This window comes from Ostrea edulis, chromosome 8 (genome assembly GCF_947568905.1).
Source record: "Ostrea edulis chromosome 8, xbOstEdul1.1, whole genome shotgun sequence".
Taxonomy (NCBI): Eukaryota; Metazoa; Mollusca; class Bivalvia; order Ostreida; family Ostreidae; genus Ostrea; species Ostrea edulis.
The window spans coordinates 37592083-37611018 of NC_079171.1; the positions used below are offsets into that span (position 1 = coordinate 37592083).

The 18936-nt window shown below is 35.1% G+C and overlaps 2 protein-coding genes across 2 annotated transcripts in view; one reads left to right on the forward strand and one right to left on the reverse strand.

Moving 5' to 3' along the window:
- LOC125661916 (endothelin-converting enzyme 1-like) overlaps positions 1 to 11713 on the forward strand; it is a 42343-nt gene extending 30630 nt beyond the window's left edge. The window contains 15 exon segments of the mRNA XM_056146028.1: positions 2 to 37; positions 40 to 107; positions 509 to 542; positions 545 to 597; positions 1042 to 1044; positions 1095 to 1216; positions 1682 to 1904; positions 3169 to 3345; positions 3963 to 4066; positions 4858 to 4968; positions 5209 to 5276; positions 5863 to 5987; positions 7366 to 7533; positions 7730 to 7806; positions 9062 to 11713. Of these exon segments, the coding sequence (XP_056002003.1) occupies positions 2 to 37; positions 40 to 107; positions 509 to 542; positions 545 to 597; positions 1042 to 1044; positions 1095 to 1216; positions 1682 to 1904; positions 3169 to 3345; positions 3963 to 4066; positions 4858 to 4968; positions 5209 to 5276; positions 5863 to 5987; positions 7366 to 7533; positions 7730 to 7806; positions 9062 to 9161 (1469 nt within the window). The 3' untranslated portion in view covers positions 9162 to 11713.
- A 5730-nt stretch (positions 11714 to 17443) lies between these two features.
- Positions 17444 to 18380, reverse strand: LOC130046438 (cerebellin-1-like). Its single transcript, XM_056146024.1, has 2 exons — positions 18159 to 18380; positions 17444 to 17898 (listed from the first exon to the last, which is right to left on the reverse strand). Exons 1-2 carry the CDS (start codon positions 18370 to 18372, stop codon positions 17489 to 17491), a joined length of 624 nt encoding a protein of 207 aa, XP_056001999.1. The 5' UTR covers positions 18373 to 18380; the 3' UTR covers positions 17444 to 17488.
- Between the last annotated feature and the right edge of the window lie 556 nt (positions 18381 to 18936).

Genomic DNA, 18936 nt, shown 5'->3' on the forward strand with positions numbered 1-18936 from the left:
TGACTCCTGGAGTTTGGTGCTCAGCTTGGGGAGTTGTTAGGGGAGACAACTCCACCGTAAGGGCAGGGATTTCTGATATCTACGATCTGGAGACCCAGTTAGCACATGTAAGTCCCGGATTAGTCATTAACTTTACAGAAATTGTAGAATAATAGTGTGTGTGGAGAGAGAGAGAGAGAGAGAGAGAGATTGCTAAAATACATGATTAACAGATGACACGCAAATTCATGTTTATGCGATTTGGCGTATACAAGTGATTTCGCCATATTAATTACTCGTGTAAACTAAGGAACCTAAAGTATGCAAATTAAACCCTTGGTACAAACAAAACAAGTATTCCTCGTATCTAAAATATCTATATTGTCCTGTTGAATGCTATATTTAGAATATCTATATTGTCCTGTTGAATGCTGTATTTAGATTTCGGTCTTAGACTGTGGTCTTTGGCTTGTGTATGATGTTCAGTGAATATTTTTTCTATTGAGTTGAACCATTTTTTTTTTTGTAGATTCATGTTCCGCAGGAAGAGTTGCTAAATCCAGCCAAACTTACCACAAAATGGCGGTCTCAGAATTCCAGAAGCTGATCGGGTCGTCTGTAAGTCTGTGTTTATATATGGTCGTCTTTTTTTATTTACAGTCAAACCTCGTTATCGTGACCTGGATATGGCCAAGAAAGAACTTCGAGATATCCGAGGGTTTGAGATATTTAGGTTTATAATATATATGTAGAAAGGATACCCCTTCCAACTCACTTCAACATATCAGGGTATTCGCGTTGAGATAACAGAGTTCAACTGTAGTAATAACTTATTGGTTCATCTGAGGTTAAACTCAAGACGGAGATGCTTGATATTAGTCGGGGAGGGGGGAGGGTGGGGTGGGGGGGGGGGGGGGGGGGGGGGGCATTTTGGCAAGAAAATTCTTAGTACCCTTTATATTTGAAATTTTCATTGGTGATTAAGATTTTTAATCACCCAATACTTCCTCCCATTGCAGTAAGGAGATGTAATTTCAAAAACCATGAACCCACTCATCGAAGAAAGTCCAGGAAAATCTAACAAACACTAAATGAGCTGACTTTTCTTTTTCCAGTTGGACATTTCTCGTTACCTGAAGACTCTGTTTGGGAGAGACCTTGGTGATATCTCTGTACTCGTTTATACCCCGAACTACTTCCGACATCTAGGAGGGGTCCTCACTAAAACAACGAAAAGGTAATACTGTAAAAACAACACTAAACAGCAACTCACCAAAACATCCAAAAATTTCATGTCCATACCATAACTACTTCTGACATCTAGGAGGGGTCCTCAGTAAAACAACGAAAAGGTAATATTGCGAGAACATCTCACTAAATCAACAAAGAGGACCACTTCTAACATTCCACTAAATCAACAAAGAGGTAATGCTGTGAAAACAACACTAAACAACAACTCTCACCAAAACAACCCCAACAAATTTCCTATCCATACCACCACTACAAATAAACTTTTACAGTATTTAAATTCATGTCCATACCACCACAACAAATAAACTTTTACAGTATTTGAATTCATGTCCATACCACCACTACAAATAAACTTTTACAGTATTTGAATTTAAATTCCATGTCCCTACCACCACTACAAATAAATTTTTACAGTATTTCATTTTAAATTTTGAAAACTTTTCTTTGCCAGCACTCTCGCTAACTACATCGTGTGGAATGCAGTAAACTCGCAGGTGGGCTATTTCCCGGCGAGTTTCATAGAGGCCAGTCTCCTGCTGAGTAAGGTGGAGAGCGGGATTAAGGGCCTTGATCCTCGGTGGCGGAGGTGTATCAACAAAGTCAACGGAGCGTTTGGATTTGCTTCTAGCGCCCTCTACGTTCAGGAGTATTTTGCCAAAGAGAGCAAATCCAAGGTAGGTAATCCATAAATGCTTATTCTGACTAATGACCACGCTGAGTCTGTCGAGTTTGATAGGCATTTAAAACGATGCTGAAGCCCAGTCTTCAATCAAGGTCTTTTATATGAAGCTTCTGTCCATCCATGTCATGTGATTCACATTTGAAAACTGATTTCAGCTTTACGAATTATGAAATACATAATCATATTGTCACAAATAAAAGTCATCACATTTGTTCTTATGAGAGAGGAATTTATAACGATGCTGAAGCCCAGTCTTCAATCAAGGTCTTTTATATGAAGCTTCTGTCCATCCATGTCATGTGATTCACATTTGAAAACTGATTTCAGCTTTACGAATTATGAAATACATAATCATATTGTCACAAATAAAAGTCATCACATTTGTTCTTATGAGAGAGGAATTTATAACAATCCCCCCCCCCCCCCCCCCCCCCGCGCCCCACACCCTGCCTCCTCCTCCTTCAACATCTGTCCAGAGGGTTAGCAGATTGCAGTCTTTTAAAATGGTCTGTTTAAAAGAAACTGTTGACCCTACATGATTCAAATGCAGGGCTCAAAATAACTTTTATTCTAATAAGTGGCCAGTTAATCGCTAATTTCAATGGCCATATTTTGATAACTCAACTTTTTAAAAAGAATTTAACCGATATGAAGTTTCAACGTTTCTGGATCCAATTTTAATTCCGTCTTGCCTGCAATCATAGGATAGGCATTACAATGCACGAAGTACATGGACACCGTTTCCTTTTCAAATTGAAACCATGAATATGATTTCATCCACGAATCTTTGACTGTATGTTATTCCTCGTGCTGCGTTTAAAATTCGTCATGTTTCCGATTCGTTAATAGCCCTCGGTTTACCAACTAAGATGTTTTCTTTTTTCGCGGCCATCGTACATTTATTTAATCTGAATTATTTAAGCGCTTAAAGTAAACAGAATAAGATGTTATAACCAAATGCTTTCTACAAACTCTCGCGATTCAGACTTTGTACAAGCATTAGCTCATACTTCAAACAATTTGTTCATTTATGTGAATCAGACAAGAAAAATCCCAGGTCACCAAATGGCTATCGTCCCTTTATTTTTGGTCACTAGAGACAATTTTAAGTCAAAATTTCAACCATTTGAGTTGCTATTTTGAGGCCTAAGATGAGTGATCTTTTGACAGTTTTGCACCAAAATGTATTTATTCTTACATATAAATGTAACAGTACATTGAAATGACTTGATAAAAATATGATATTTTTTTTCTAGGTCCTAAATATAGTAAAGGAGATTGAGGAGGCATTTATTCTGGGAATGCCAATGGTATCGTGGATGGATGAGAAAACCCGACAGATTGCTACGGAGAAAGTTCGCAAGATCGTCCAGATGATCGGATATCCGGACTGGATCCTGAACACCACAGAACTGGACAAATACTATGAAAATGTGAGGACTGCTTTAGCACAGCACAAATGATCCAGAAATCAGGGACGAAAGGTTTTCCTGAAAGTCATGATAAAATTATCTCGAAATTTGTGATTAAATTGTTGAATTATAATGAGAAATGCAACTGATTATATTTTGTGCTCAACTTAAGCCGGTTGTGGTGGCCTGGTGGTTTAGAGTATCGATGTGTTACTATTGTGAGGTCGAGTCCCACTCGTGCCGTGTCAAACCTAAGACATAAACTTATGTAGTGACTGCTCCTTTTCCAGGTTTTTAAGCGCTTTTAGCTGTATTTTCGTTGTATGTTGATGTTCAAAACAATATTGTGGAGAAAATATAGTACCTTAAGAAATATGCTAAATATATATAAATCAATACATTTGAACAATAACACAACTTTAATTCAATTCTGTTTTGGGTATTCAAATAAAAAACATAAAAAATGAAACATATGTAACGTAAAATGAAGGTGACCTTTACATTGTGGATGAATATTGTGGATGAATATTGTGGCATGTAGTTCTGGTTATTACTTTCACACTGTGATCAATTCTTATTCAATGGATAAATGTCAGTATTTTCACTGTTGAAAATGTACTGAATGTTTTTATTGGCAGGTGACGCTTTTAGAGGGAGAATTCTTCCAGAGTCATCTACACAGCCTTCGACACTCCGTGGAGAGAAACCTGAACAAGTTGGGAACCATTCCCGACAGACGGGAGTATGTGTGTTTTGTTCATTTCTGATTTTCTTAATTCAAATAGAGAAAGATCAAATCAGACTGAAAATGAAAGAAAGAAAAAAAGCACTATTATCGAATTTCTGAGGGGAGAAAACCCAATAATTTGCATCAGTTTAGGATTTAGGATAAAGGAAAAGTTAAGGTGTTAGGATTATCGAGAGATTAAGGTGTTGGGATTATCGAGAGATTAAGGGGTTAGGATGATAGATTAAGGGTTTAGAATGATGAAGAGGTTGAAGTGATAATCAAGACATTGAGATGCTGAAATGATGAAAAAGTTTAGGTGCTAGTGTCTAGACAGTTTTAGGTGCTAGAATGATGGAAGAAGTTTAGGTGCTAGTGTATAGGAAGTTTAGGTGCTAGAATGATGGAAGAAGTTTAGGTGCTAGAATGATGGAAGAAGTTTAAGTGCTAATGTTTAGACAGTTTTAGGTGCTAGAATGATGAGGGATGTTGATATGTCAGGATTATTGATATATGATTAAATAATATCATAGAGAAATCTTAAATATCAGGATTACAGAGTGTTATAGGGACCGAGTATGCGTACACATTCAATGTTGATACCCCCTGAACGGTTGATATTTCATCACCAGTTACAATCCGTGCAAACCAAAAACGTGTTATAAACATGTTTGTAGCACAGTATATATTGTATCTGCTACAACTTTATTCCTCTTTTGTTTGACACACAGAAAGAAACCATATACTGATGTAGAAATGATTTAGTGAGGTGCTGTTTTCTCTGACAGAGTTGTCTTTCTTTACAGGTGGCACATGATGCCGGTGGTGACGAACGCATATTATTCCCAGGCCTATAACCAGATTGTCTTCCCAGCGGGCATTCTCCAGCGTCCGTTCTTCACAGCCACATTTCCTATGTAAGCTATGCTTGGTCCAATTTATGATTAGTGTTTGGCCGTTTCAAGGGAAAGAGGAAAGCTATAAAATTAATTTTTCTGACAAACAATTTGCAAGTCATTAAAAATTGTTTTCATTGATGAACTTGAAACTGCAATTTCCCATCACTTCCTCTGATACAGTGTTACAAGTATTGGATAAAAACTTGATACCACAAAACATCAGGTGCATTTCATTTTGTTGGGTTTTTTTTAAAACAGGTCCTTCAACTTTGGTACTACAGGGATGATTATAGGCCATGAAATGACACATGGGTTTGATAACAAAGGTAAAGATATATTTTAGCTGTTTATGAGAAATTGGGTCAAAAGGTCGAAGGTCAATACACCTTTAAATGTAACAATGAAAAAGTGACAGTTACAAACAGTGATCAATATCATTTTCTAATAGTATGAAGAATGCAAAATTTAGAGTAGGGCAAACATGAACTCTTGTATGCACCAGAGTTGTAATCAGGTGGTTCTGAGGAGTTGGCCTGTCCCTTACAGAACGGTCACCCCTGCCTAGAGCCCTAGATATTGATTGGGTAAACGTAGAAATCTTTAGACAAAATTAGTGTGTAAAGAATGGCATAACAAACAAAGTCATTATAACGACCACAGACTGCAAAATGTGGATTTGAAACGAAACTCAAAACCCCTTTATCATCAACTTATTTGCCTTGATTTGAAAACTGATCATTATTAGAACAGAGTTGTGAAAACCTTTATTCCAGATCTAACTCTCAAGTGATTGATATTGATAAATTTTGGAGTCAAAGGTCAAGAAGTATTCATGCATATAATCTTAATTGTGATTGGTTGTTCTATTATGTGATGCCATTTTCTTCAGACTTTCCTATATTCTTCTTACAGGTCGCCATTATGATAGATATGGAAATCTGAATAACTGGTGGAGCAACCAATCAGCATCCAGCTTCAAGAAGGCGACGTCATGCATGGTCAAACAGTACTCCTCATACATCGCAGAAAATACTCACGTAAGTCCGCTCAAGTGTAAATAGTCCACTCAGGTGTAAATAGTCTGCTCAGGTGTAAATAGTCTGCTCAAGTGTAAATAGTCCGCTCAGGTGTAAATATTCCGCTCAGGTGTAAATAGTCTATCCCTCTGTCTGTCTATCCCTCTCTTAGTCCTCTCATTACTATATCAGTAGTATATATGTAGGACTCTAAAGTGCGATGGTCACGCCAAATCTCGATGGTGTGAGACGCCAAAGTGCGATAGTCCACACTCGTGCGCCTAAGTGCGATGGTCTGTCACGCCAAAGTGTGATGGTGTGAAACGAATGCGTCATAATGCGAGGGTGTCGACACGACAAAGTCCGATGGTGCATACTAATGCGCCAAAGTGCGATGGAGTGACACGTCGAAGTCCGTTAGTTTGTAAACGACACTGTTTTGGTACAGACTGTACTATCCATGTGTTGTTTCACCAAAATATCAGTGCAAAATCCATGCACTAAACATAAGGATAAGAACTTATTTTGTTGTTGTGTTGTTAAACACAAATTTTTCCAACGCGAAATTGTATAGAATGTTTTGTATTATAGCATATCCCCGGGAATTTATTACGTGTACTTCACAAGTAATGAATGATCATGGATTAATGAATGTTTAGGTGAAGTAGATAGGTCGATAACAAATGCACATTGCCATTCTCACAATCCCGAACAGTGTAAACATTCCCGTTGCTGTCATCCATATCAATCTTAATCGCCCGTACCTTCCTCCAATACATCCTGAAGAAGATGATGTCATCACTGCAGCAGAAAGAACCTTCGTTTTATTTTAAAAGATGTTAAGAATGACATCACAAAGATGTGACATCACAACAGTGACTGAACCCTGCATCATCGCACTTTGGCGTCCGTAACCAGTGATTTTTTAAGGCCCATTTTGGGTCCGAATTTCGGCCCTTTCCCCTCCTAAACATTGTTTATTTTTCCCCAATTTAGTTATGGGAATGATGATTTGGATAAAATAGTTGAAAATTTTAGAAGTTTGAAGAAAATTAGGTGTGTAAAATAAAGATAATATAATGTTTGATATGATTTTAAAACTTATTTACGATCAAATTGATTTTTCCCATTTTTACTGAAATGTCGACAACTTTTCCCAATTCGAAAGCCACAGGACCCTTGCAAAAAATGTAGAAAAATCACTGATAACGTTAATAAACCATCGCACTTTGGCACAGACCATCGCACTTTGGTGTGACCATCGTACGTTAGAGTCTTACATATGTATCATGACTCCCAACTGATTCATGATCTTTAGAACAACATTGTATAATTATGTGTATTTGATGTGGTATACACAAAGATCTGTACTATAGTGTTTGTCATTGTGCACTTTTAGTTGAAAGGAGAACGTGTTCTTGGAGAAAACATTGCTGACAATGGAGGTCTAAAAACAGCATACAACGCCTACAAACACTGGGAAAGGTCACAAGGGTCAACGGAGGTCAAGGACCTTCCAGGACTGTCCTTGACCCAGGAACAGCTGTTCTTTGTGGGATTTGGTCAGGTAGGGATTGGAACCGTTATTATAACAAGCAGCAGAAGTGTATTTAGAACTCTGTTCTCTTTATAAAGTTAAAGATCATTAAATGATTACAAATTTACAAATTTTGTAAAGTGTTTGTTTAATACTGGTGTTTTTTATTGAATTGTGTGACATGTAAATTGATTGATGTAACAAATTGATATTGACATGTTTGTAGTTATGGTGCTCATATTACACTCCACAATACACAATGCAGGCCATTCTGACAGACGAACACACGATAGGCAAATTCAGGTAAGAATCAATAGGTACAGTAAACTATATAGCATTCTGTTCCGAGATATTTTGAAAATGTTCTCAAATTTCTATATTAGCAAAGATCAACCTGTTCTATTGAGCAAACAGGGAATTAGTTGCTTCACAAAACAGCTATAAGCTTTGTATTTGATAAATTTATTAAAGTCAGATGAATCAATATAGAAAAGATAAGATTTGAAACGAGAATTTCATTTCACTGGCAAGAATACAAAGTTGTCCTAAGAGGGAGGTAACTCTTTGAAGTTCTACAGAATATTCAAGTTGTGACGAAGACTGCATGTTTTCTTGTGGTTCACTGATCTGTACAAATATTAACCCTGTTCTTAAAATGCATTCAGACCCATTCTGTCTTATCACATTAGAATTATTAAAATACTTTCAATCATACATTAACTGGAGGTCACCTAACTTAAAGATGAAGGCAGAGGTACATGTATAAAGAGGTTTAACGATAATAATGATAATAATAATAAATTCTTTTATTTAGACAGGATAGCACAATTAGTACAAATGACTAGTTTACATTGTGGTCCTGTATAAAACATATTGACAGACAGATAAATGAGAGAATAGAAAAATAGATAACATAATATTAAATATATACATAAAATACACACACGATATCACTGGGGGAAAAATAAACACATACATCATATCATAACGATACATCGATTGTATTAATTGTAAGGGCTCACGATACATGTATCGTATTGTCAGGTATATATTGCGATACGGTACGAGTTAATTTTGATTGACTTATTTACTATGAAAATCTACGTACAACCTAGCAAATGTTAACATTTAAAAATGACAGAAAACGAGGTAGAACCTTTTGTCCTAATCAATTTTATCAATTTAAATTTGAATTGTGTACAGTTTGTTTAATAAACTTTAGTAGACTGTTGTTGAGATGTTTATTCAATAAATTCTAATACTGTGGAAGTAAATACCACAACAACATGTAAAGATTGTCAGTTTATTCCATTATGGACGACTGTATCGTGATACGTGTTGTATCGCCAACCGTATCCTGATACGTATCGTGAGGTGGCTGGCAATTCTCCGACCTACATGTATATTTCATTTTGAATTGTCTACAGTTTGTTTTAGTAAACTTTGGTTAACTTTTGTTGAGATGTTTATTCTATAAATTCTAACACTGTGGATACTGTACCAGGCCTACATGTATATCTGATGATGAACTAAACAAATGTACCTTATTTTCGTACAGGACAATAGGCGTGGTATCAAACTCAGGAGATTTTGCACGGGCATTCCAGTGTGCACCTAATACTCCAATGAATCCTCAAACAAAGTGCCAAGTTTGGTGAAAATCGGATTATCTTTCCATATTGTCTGTGATCACAGCATGCATTCCGTTGGACCAGATTTTGTTATCTGAGATTTTGCCTGTTTATATTTTTCCAAATAAGCAAACTGCCGAAATCGATTTCATCCAAAGTCCAATTATTATTTTCTAGAAGCTGTTAGAACAGCATTATTTCTATTATGAATAATTTTGTGTTTATTAGGCCAAATTAAAATTAATTAATAGTTTCTCGGGCCAAAATTTTCAAATTTTAATGAGACAGGCAGGTATATTTTTTTTTTACTTGGCTGTAGTATGAGTTATCTTTCCTTGTTTATCTCAGCTGTAGAATGAGTTACCTTTTTTTTCTCTCATGTACATATTCATATACATTATAAGCAATGGAAGTTTTATTTTTATAGAAAAATAGTTTCACATTACTTACTATTAAGTGTATACTATTATTCTTAAACACTTGCACATAGATGAGTATGCATTCAATAATTATTTGATCTAAACGATACTTAAAACTTTATCAAAACCTTTTGAAAGTTTTACAAATTAGATATCTTTAGTTACACATAAATTGAATAAAGATTCCATGCGATTCCTTTTCAACAGATGCAGTGGGGCCTGAGAAACTATTGATTGATTTTTCTTGGCCTTAGTACAATGTGTTGAGATCTAGTCTCGAGTATACAGACCTTTGGTTTGTGCTTAACATTTTTCTACAAGCCAATAGAACAACTTGTTAATTGTTAATGTCATTTATTATATTTTGTTCCCGTTTTTTTTTTAGGATGAGAGAGGGGAGTGTGATATGTTATGTATCAATTACACTGATCCTTTACACCATTGTAAATCTATTGCATGTGAAGATATGGATCTCAAATGTTATTTCTGATATTAATTGAGTGTATCAACATTTTATACAATAGGAGATACATTTACATTTAACTAATGCTTCAGTATGTTTTAGGATAAAGATTTCACACTACATACAATTTGTATTTACATGTAATATACAACAATTTTGAAACTTGTGCTCTGTCAGGTGATGATCCAATAATTAGGGTGGTGGATCCAGTAGAGTCACTGGAGCCCATGTTATTGTGTTTTATGAATACACTTGTATTTATTATCGATATTTTTTTTGGTTGTTTGATCTAACATTCCTTTTACTTTCATTGTGTTCATGCATAATTATTTTTTTTTTTTTTTTGTGGAATATGTGAACAATTATTTGTGATATTTATATAAATGCTCTTGGACAAATTTTTGAAAATATTTATTACATATTTTGCATATATATATATATATATATATATATATATATATATAAATATATATATATATTGTGATTTGTTTATGAAGACAGTTCTTGTCTTCAAATACTGGGTTGTGAAATTTAATTATGTAATTGTTTAAGCTCTGTTTAATTAAGAAATCATTTTTAGATGTTAATTGTAGATAAACTGGGAATCTCTTGTCTATTTAATGATAGGCTTTGGGAATTCTGTCACTGTCTGATGATGGGCTTAGAGAATCACATGGTAATCTGATGATACAGATTTACAAAAAAAATTACAAATATCTCATTTCTGTCATTTTAATTTTTTTTAAATTTTACTTAGTGCAAAAGATTTTCTTTTCTGATTTGAATTTCTTATATATAACTAAAGTACTTATGTCCATAAGAATTTTCTTTGCTGCAAATTGTCAAATTCTGAATTTTTCCACATGAACTGTCTGTTAAATGTATATCGTTATTTCTCTTTATTTAATATCTTTGGATTTTCAAATGGTTTAAGTTATTTTGTGGATTCGGAAAAATCTCTGACTTGATTTTGTCCCAGTTTGTCTTTCATTGTTGTAAGCTAAGACGTGCGAGGGCATATGTATGTGAAGTGCTTTTTTTCCCTCATTTTGTTAGCTAAGATGTGCGAGGGCATATGTATGTGAAGTGCTTTTTTTCTCATTTTGTTAGCTAAGATGTGCAAGGGCATATGTATGTGAAGTGCTTTTTTTCCCTCATTTTGTTAGCTAAGATGTGCGAGGGCATATATGTATGTGAAGTGTTTCTTTTTTTCATTATAAGGTTTCTTATTGCTCAGAACAAGTATTTCTTCTAGTGTAGCCCTGTTTTCTAATCACTGAATTTTACGTAGAGCAGATTTTTGTGACCAATGATTTTTTTAAACAACCTCATGATATGAGATATACACTGTATGACATGTAAATTAAGTGCCTTAAAGAAAGAGAGGGGGGGGGGGAGTGCATCTCAACTCCTTTTACTAATGTCTTTATTGCCCCATGGTTTAAGAATTCAATTTTATTTGTCTCATATGAAGGGGAGGGGGAGTTGCGTGGAAATCCATCGACCAGTTTTGTATAACACCCTGTACATGTATGATGATTCATCATACAAGGACCATTGATACAAGGTCGCACAAATTATGTTTATTTCACAATAACAAAGCAATGTTTGCTGTCTTGAAATGCTGTTCAATGTGTGTTGGAAATGTCAAATGCAGCAATAAATGCAGTGACCAAGCGCTGTCATCCACTGTCTAATTACGATTTCATTTTTATTTCAATGAATACATGCAGTGTGGACAGAGAGAGAGGGGGTTCAGAGTCATCGCATGTCATCTCCAGTCACAACCTCATTAAAACCTACACGCCAGTCACAATCTCATTAAAACCTACACTCCAATCACAATCTCATTAAAACCAGCAGCCCTTTTCAGGCACAAAAAAACAACAAAAACTTGCGATTTAAGATGAAAGGTGAAGATAAAGAACAGTGATCAATCTCATAACTCCTTTAAGTAATACAAAATAGGTAGTTGGGCAAACATGGACCCATGGACACACCAGAGGTAGGATCAGGTACCTAGGAAAAGTAAGCATCCCCTGTCGACCGGACATACCCGCCGTGAGCCCTATATCCTGATCAGGTATACGTTAATATTGTTAATAGACAAAACATCGTCGATATATCTAAATATCGAATTGAAGGCCACAGCAAGATGTTTTCTTCTCACGTAGAAATTTCTGAATAAATTCTGCTTCTGAATCTTATGAATATAGAAACAGGTCAGCTAAAAAAGGAGCACAATTCGTGCCCATTGGAATTCCAACAGACTGTTGGAAGCCCTGATCACCAAAGACCACGAAGATATTGTCAATGATGAACTCTAGCATATTTTTTATTTCAACCTCAGAGCGTGGGATCAGAGTGGTGTTTAAGAATGTAATTTTTTGAATGACTGATCACTAGATTTGAATATTTCCGTTTTCCATTTTTGTTCAAGAAGTAACTGTCTATGATATCAAAAAGTCTAGTCTATAATTTATCGTGAGGTATGGTCGTGTAAAGTGTTGAATTGTCATGGGTTCTGATGTTATTGATTTGGGAAAAGTTTTGCAATTTCAAGTTTACTAAAAGTTCTTTAGAAATTTTTAGAATCCACATTTGATTAACACCACTTCTGGCATATGTAGTCGCACAGTAAGTTTGAAGTTTCTCCACAACTGTTAATATTTTCGTGAGGAGCAAAGATAGGGGCTTGATAGAGCACTTGCTGCATCCAGCAATGTATCTTTGTAAGGGTTTTTATGTAGTTTAGGAATCCAGTATAGGTACGGTAACTCATATTCATTCGACCCATTGACTGGGATGTCTAAAACTGAAGTTTGGTTTTGAAGAATTTCATCTTTTGAAAGGGCATTTGGAGTATAAGTACGATTACCAAAAGTGAAATTAATGCCAAATGAAATTTTAAAATACTGTAATTCTTTCATAATTCTTCTATCAAATATTTCTGAATGAGTTAGCTGAGTATATACATGGGTGATAAAAATGGCATTCTTACTTGGGGCATAGTTGCACTCAGTTGAGTATAAGGTAGAAACAAAATTTTCATCTTAGGCGCAAGATGTTTTGTGAAAATGGCCACATCTTTGATTCGCTCCGACATTCTGATGTTGCAAAAACAAAGTAGCGACATCAGAATATTGGAGCAAATAAAAGATCTGGTTTTTAATCAGATTGTCTCAAGTAACTTGATTCTGATGCCTTTATTCACTACCGGATGTTTTTTTGTTTTTTGTTTTTTTTTGTTGTTGTTGTAGAAAATGAATATACATATCGAAGAGGTATTTCAAGATGTTCAGTAAATGAATGGCAAACAAATATGGAATGTGTATAATCCACAGAAATCAATACAGTTCTCCCGCATATTTTAGCACTATCATGCTTCTCATCAAGTAACTTCCGCTAGAGTTCGCTTGCACGCGCGTGCGGAGACGCAGAGAACTATGGGTAGTATCGATAACCGTAGTCTCGTTCAACCAGACGCCGGGTTGTCCCTGTAAATCTAAATGGCTTCATGCAACAATGGCTGCATGACGACATAACTACAACCGGAACCTCTCGCCCTTTACTACGTATAAAGCATCGTAGTAAAGGGTGAGGTGTTCCGATTGAACTCAACTGGTGTCCTTAGAAGTAGCCAAGTCTATTGAACCTTTAAGGGAAAAGAACCAACAACTAAATACTAAAGAAAACAACAATGATAATTCCTACAAATGGAGCTGGAATAGTACGATTGAAGGTAGTCTGGTAACCTCTACCCAGAGTTCTCGTTTCTCCGTCAACGTCTCAAAATAAGTAATGTTATTCCACATGTAAACCCACTTTTTCCGGCTAATAAAACTAAAAACTACTTTATATAATATTGGGAAAATGTACATGTAGGACAAGCAACTATTTGTAGTTTTTTGCCCATTTCTATGCATTCGTCATGCACCTATGTATAGGCCTAGTCCAATAGAATAACCCAATATCCGCGCTTTTGTGGCACAAAAAGACTTGACATCTGCTCAGTATTTATTTAAGTATATTTTTGTAACTGGAGTCGAAACCATACTTATTTGAGCATACGTGCCATTTTACAAGAATCTTGTAAAACCCTTGAGACGTTGACAGAGGGGTATGTGAGAACAAGGAGCGACAACTCTGGATAGAAATTGGCTAGTCTGGTCCCCGCCCCACCGAATGATCAATGAGTGGGTGGGGAGGGGGGGGGTGTATATTGAGGGTCGCTTGTACGAATCTCCGATGTTCTTGAAAATCAAAGCGAGAGTTTCCATCTTGGACAACCGGAATACTCTACAAGCTGACGAAATATTAAACCCACACATTGTCGGAATCCAATGAACAAAAACTCAGGTCCATGTCAGATTATTGGTTCTGATTTAGATGAAATGACAGGTACCTGAGGATGTTCATGTAGATTTCAATACGATTTATTCCAACAATTCTCTTCTTCACTAACTTGTTCAGGATCATAAGATTTATGATGAAATACTTATCGATGGAAGACAGTTTGATAAATATATTTAAGAATATAAATATCAGTTTTTAAAGGTCAAGTACGGTGATTTTCCTAAAACTTGAGTTTTATACAGAAAAATGTCTGTCGTACACTTATGGATTAATTTCCATGGCAATTTTGATAAAAATCACTTGGCGTGAATTACACGGCGCTATCAAACTTTTACCTGAGCGATCGATAAATGTGTTGTGACGTGAGTTATCGCTCGTAGCTTATGACGTCATCTGAGACAACTTTCTACTGCATTGATAGGGTTTTATAGTGTTTACATAGCAAAGTCCTGTGTTTATGGTACAATATGCGCTGCTTTGAACTGCAGTGTGAAATCGGGACAGGGATTAAGTATATTTCTTTTCCCAAAAGATACTAAATTTCGAAGAATTTGGATACTGAAACTGAAAAGAGACACTGAGATTTGTGACAAGCCACGAGGATCAGTGAGTGACACTTTAATTAACGAGGATCAGGTTCCCATAATCCTCTTTAACTCCAAACAAAGTGCAAAGTGATGATTAACAGGACATCCTACAAAACAAGTGGAGGGATGTATTTTAATTATATAAAAAGTTCAACCCAAATTAAGGGTGGATGCAATCCACCCCTCTCTACATCCACCACTGAATGCTATAATGCGACATTGTATTCAATGGGTTTGCGATTGCACATAAAAATTAATGTCACCCATTACCTAGTTCGAATTGATTTTATTTCTTTTATTAAATGAAATTCTTTCGAATATTGTCGTACTCATACTATATTTATAAGGGACTCATCGTCATCATTTCATTTCTTCACTATATATATATATAAAATAAAATATAGTATATGGAAATGAATTTAATTTTAAAAACCCATTTTGATAAAACCTTAGTTATTGAGAGGTCAGTCCAATTTCCAAAGCTTTTTCTTTTTTAAAGTTCATTATGAAAACAAGTACAAGTTTTTTCCCTTTCCTAATATGCTACATTCCTAATGTGCTACATATATATATCATGAATCATTAAGGCAAAATTTCACACCTCAAAATGCTACAATTCGTTAACTTTGTGCCGTAATATACCAATTTCGCATTTGACGTGTGTTGTGAAGAAATTACATGTACTAATAGGCCTAATTTACATTTTATGATATTTTATCTACATGTAAATGGGTTTTTTTAAAGGGGGGGGGGATATAAATAACGTTGTGCACAATAAGTTTTTTTTTTCTTTTGTCTTTTGTTGTTCTTTTTTCAAAAAGGCATTTTCCAGTTAAATATATATCTAGCTAAACTCATTATAATTTGAATCTGATCAATCTCATACAAATAAATCCCATAATAAAAAAAAAATACAAACGTGAGAGTCAATCTAGTTAAGTACGCTCACAATCGCTACATTAGAGTATACGGCGAGTATCTATGAAGTCTGATTTTGATTAGCCTCGGTTGTGTAAAATACAAAGGTTATTTTTTGATAGAACATTTTTTCCCAATAGTATTCCCAATTTTCTATGGACTGGCCCGGTAAATAATTTCTAAATGAGATTCCAATGAGATATTTGTCGAACATATAAATGTATATATCATATAAATATTACTATCTGATGGTGTAAACGGGTGTAGGTACAATTTTATAAAGGTTAAATCCCTAAACTCAAGTGTATCTATGGTATTTCATCGTCACTATCCACGGTGTTGCTAAAACTGGCAATTTCTCACAGAAATTAAAACGATGATATACAGGCGTAAACAACTACAATTGTCTCAGATGACGTCATAAGAAAGGGTGACAATCCCTTCATTCGTTTCTATAAACAACGATTTTGGAATAGGGATTTTGCGCATTTACCTGGATTTAAAAAAAAAAAATAAACACATCAATAAACTTTTCAAAACGGGTTTTAATGAATTATAAACTTTATTTTCAAATCTATTTTTATTACACTTGACCTTTAAGATAATTGTAAATCTCTTTGAGCATTAGGTGATGTTTAATCCTCAACAGGGGATGCTTATTCCTTCTCTGCACCGGATCCCAGGTCTGGTGTATCCAAAGGGTCTATATGCTTTCCTTGTTCCTGTTTTTTGGGTTTTTTTTTTAATTCTTTACAGTATTTAGGAGATTGATAATTATTTTCTTGACTTTTTTCATTATCAAGAATCATGGAAGGTTATACAGTAATAATAAACATTCACTGATTCTGTTCTCTTATATGTCTTTTGAAATTGTCATTGCTTTCATCTGCGACATTGAATACATGTTTCTTGCAAACCAGTTCGACCCGGATTTTTTAGTTCCACCTTTCTGCGTAATTATTACCAAGTATGGAGCGCTATCAAGATCAAAGGTTGCATTGGCTGTTCCTTATAATGTGACGAATGGGTCAATCATATGATATTGTAGTACTTAAATTTAGTTTATATCTTTCAGAAATGTAGAAAAAAATAAATATAAACAATAGAATGTCTTTCTTTGTTGTTTCATCGAATGATGAAGAATATAATCATTGTAGAAAAAAATTACGCGGGTTATATATTTTTTTTTTTTTTGCAATGCTTGCTGGTACATTCATCACCCAATGAAACAACAAAGAAAGCATTTAATTGTTTAGATAAGACAATTAAGATCTCTGTACTAATTCAGTGACATGAAAGAGTATTCCTGTTCTCGAGAGACCATTATTTTTTTCCGGATGCATGAACACATTTTCTTCATTGTATTAACGCTTAAGTGACAACAGGTACACTGATCTTGTTTAGGTCATGTGAACACAATGCGATGGCAGTGCTTTAACAAAGCATATATTTCAAAGGTTATGACCGTAATAGGAAAAATATTGATGAGGATTACTCAGACATATTTGACTCTTTTGTTGGAGATAAATCAGGTGATTAAAAACAAACTCATGATTTCTAGATATTCATTTATGAATTTTCTTCTCAGAATCATTATATAAATGTTTTCCTTCATTGTATTAAGAATCCGTTGAAATTGGAACCCGTCCCACCTGCGATATACGGATATTCTTTCGGCCATGTAAGCACCTTAATGAGTACTTTCTCTCCTTTCTTCATATCAACAAAAACATTTTCGGTGGTCTTGATCCACAGCCCACCCCATCCAGCCCACACCCTCCCAACTTCCTTATTGTTATACATTATAATTAACCTCAAATAGTCCGAGGAGCTTGAGGGTGTAGGCAAACCAATGGTAAGAGTAAAGGAGTAGGTTCCTGCTACAGGGGCGGTAAACACACCAGTCGCACTGTCATATCCATTCCCTTTATTGGTTGTAACTCTTCCAAATTTAAGGAAATTCCCAGGCGTCAATTTTAGCGTTGAGGATGAATAAGCCATGAAGGAAACATGCTTTGTACCTGTATGTTTAAACAATATGAATTACAACACAAAGACAAATTTACTAGCAAGTTAAAATATCTGAGAACTGAACGCTTATTTCAACTGGGTGCCTCTAGAAAATTAAACTTTCTATTATTCTATTACTTTTGGAACTTCATGAAATAAAATCATATGGATACATTATATTGCTTTGGGAAGTTCATAAAATCAAATCAAAGAGCATGGATAAACCCTTTTTTTTCAATTGTACACCTATACTGATTAAACAAACCCGAACCATTTGGAATGGAGCCTTTCAAAGTTTTAATTTCGGTCTCCATGGAAGTGAATCTGTCCTTTACACACTCTTCAAATTCGCTGAGGTGAAGACCACATGAGTTAGCAGACTTCATACAGATGTTGTAGTTTCTGATTTCATTCTTACACGGACAATCAGATTTAGAAAGTGTTACCAGAGGTATACAAATGAGTAGGTAAAACACCTGTAACATGTTTAACGTTTTCCTGAAAACTTCAACGTACAAATACTTCGAGTAGCATATTTTGAAATTATATATAGCTTTTTGTTTTACAATGTAGCTGACTGTGCATGGCTACTGATGAGAGTATTTCGTGCCTTGAATTGTCACATAAGAATATTGATTTTGTGATTATTTCATCATTTGAGAACACTTTTATCTTTATATAAGAGAAAAATCGACCTTGTCAATACATGGGATGAGATGTGAAACAAGAGGCCCAAGGGCCAGATTACTTACCTGAGTCACCTTGATCCATATTTAAAGATTTTCCCAATATGTTAACATGTAAAACTCTGATTTCCTATTGTGACCCCAACTTACTCCCGGGAGTCACGATTTTAATAAACTTTAATCTGCACTATATCAGGAAGCTGACATTTAGCTTTGATTTTTTTCTGACCGAGTGTTTCTTGAGATAAAGATTTTCCCTATATATATTCGCATGTAGCAAATTGATCCCCTATTGTGGTCCCACCCTAACCCAGGGGCCATGATTCTAATAAACTTAAATCTGCACTATATCAGAAAACTGCC

Excerpts from the sequence above, each read along its gene's own strand:
- LOC130046438 (XM_056146024.1), bottom strand. The coding sequence starts at position 18,372 with ATGTTACAGGTGTTTTACCTACTCATTTGTATACCTCTGGTAACACTT. Across the intron at positions 17,899-18,158 it reads GAAAGGCTCCATTCCAAATG|GTACAAAGCATGTTTCCTTC; the intron begins GTTCGGGTTTGT and ends TTAAACATACAG.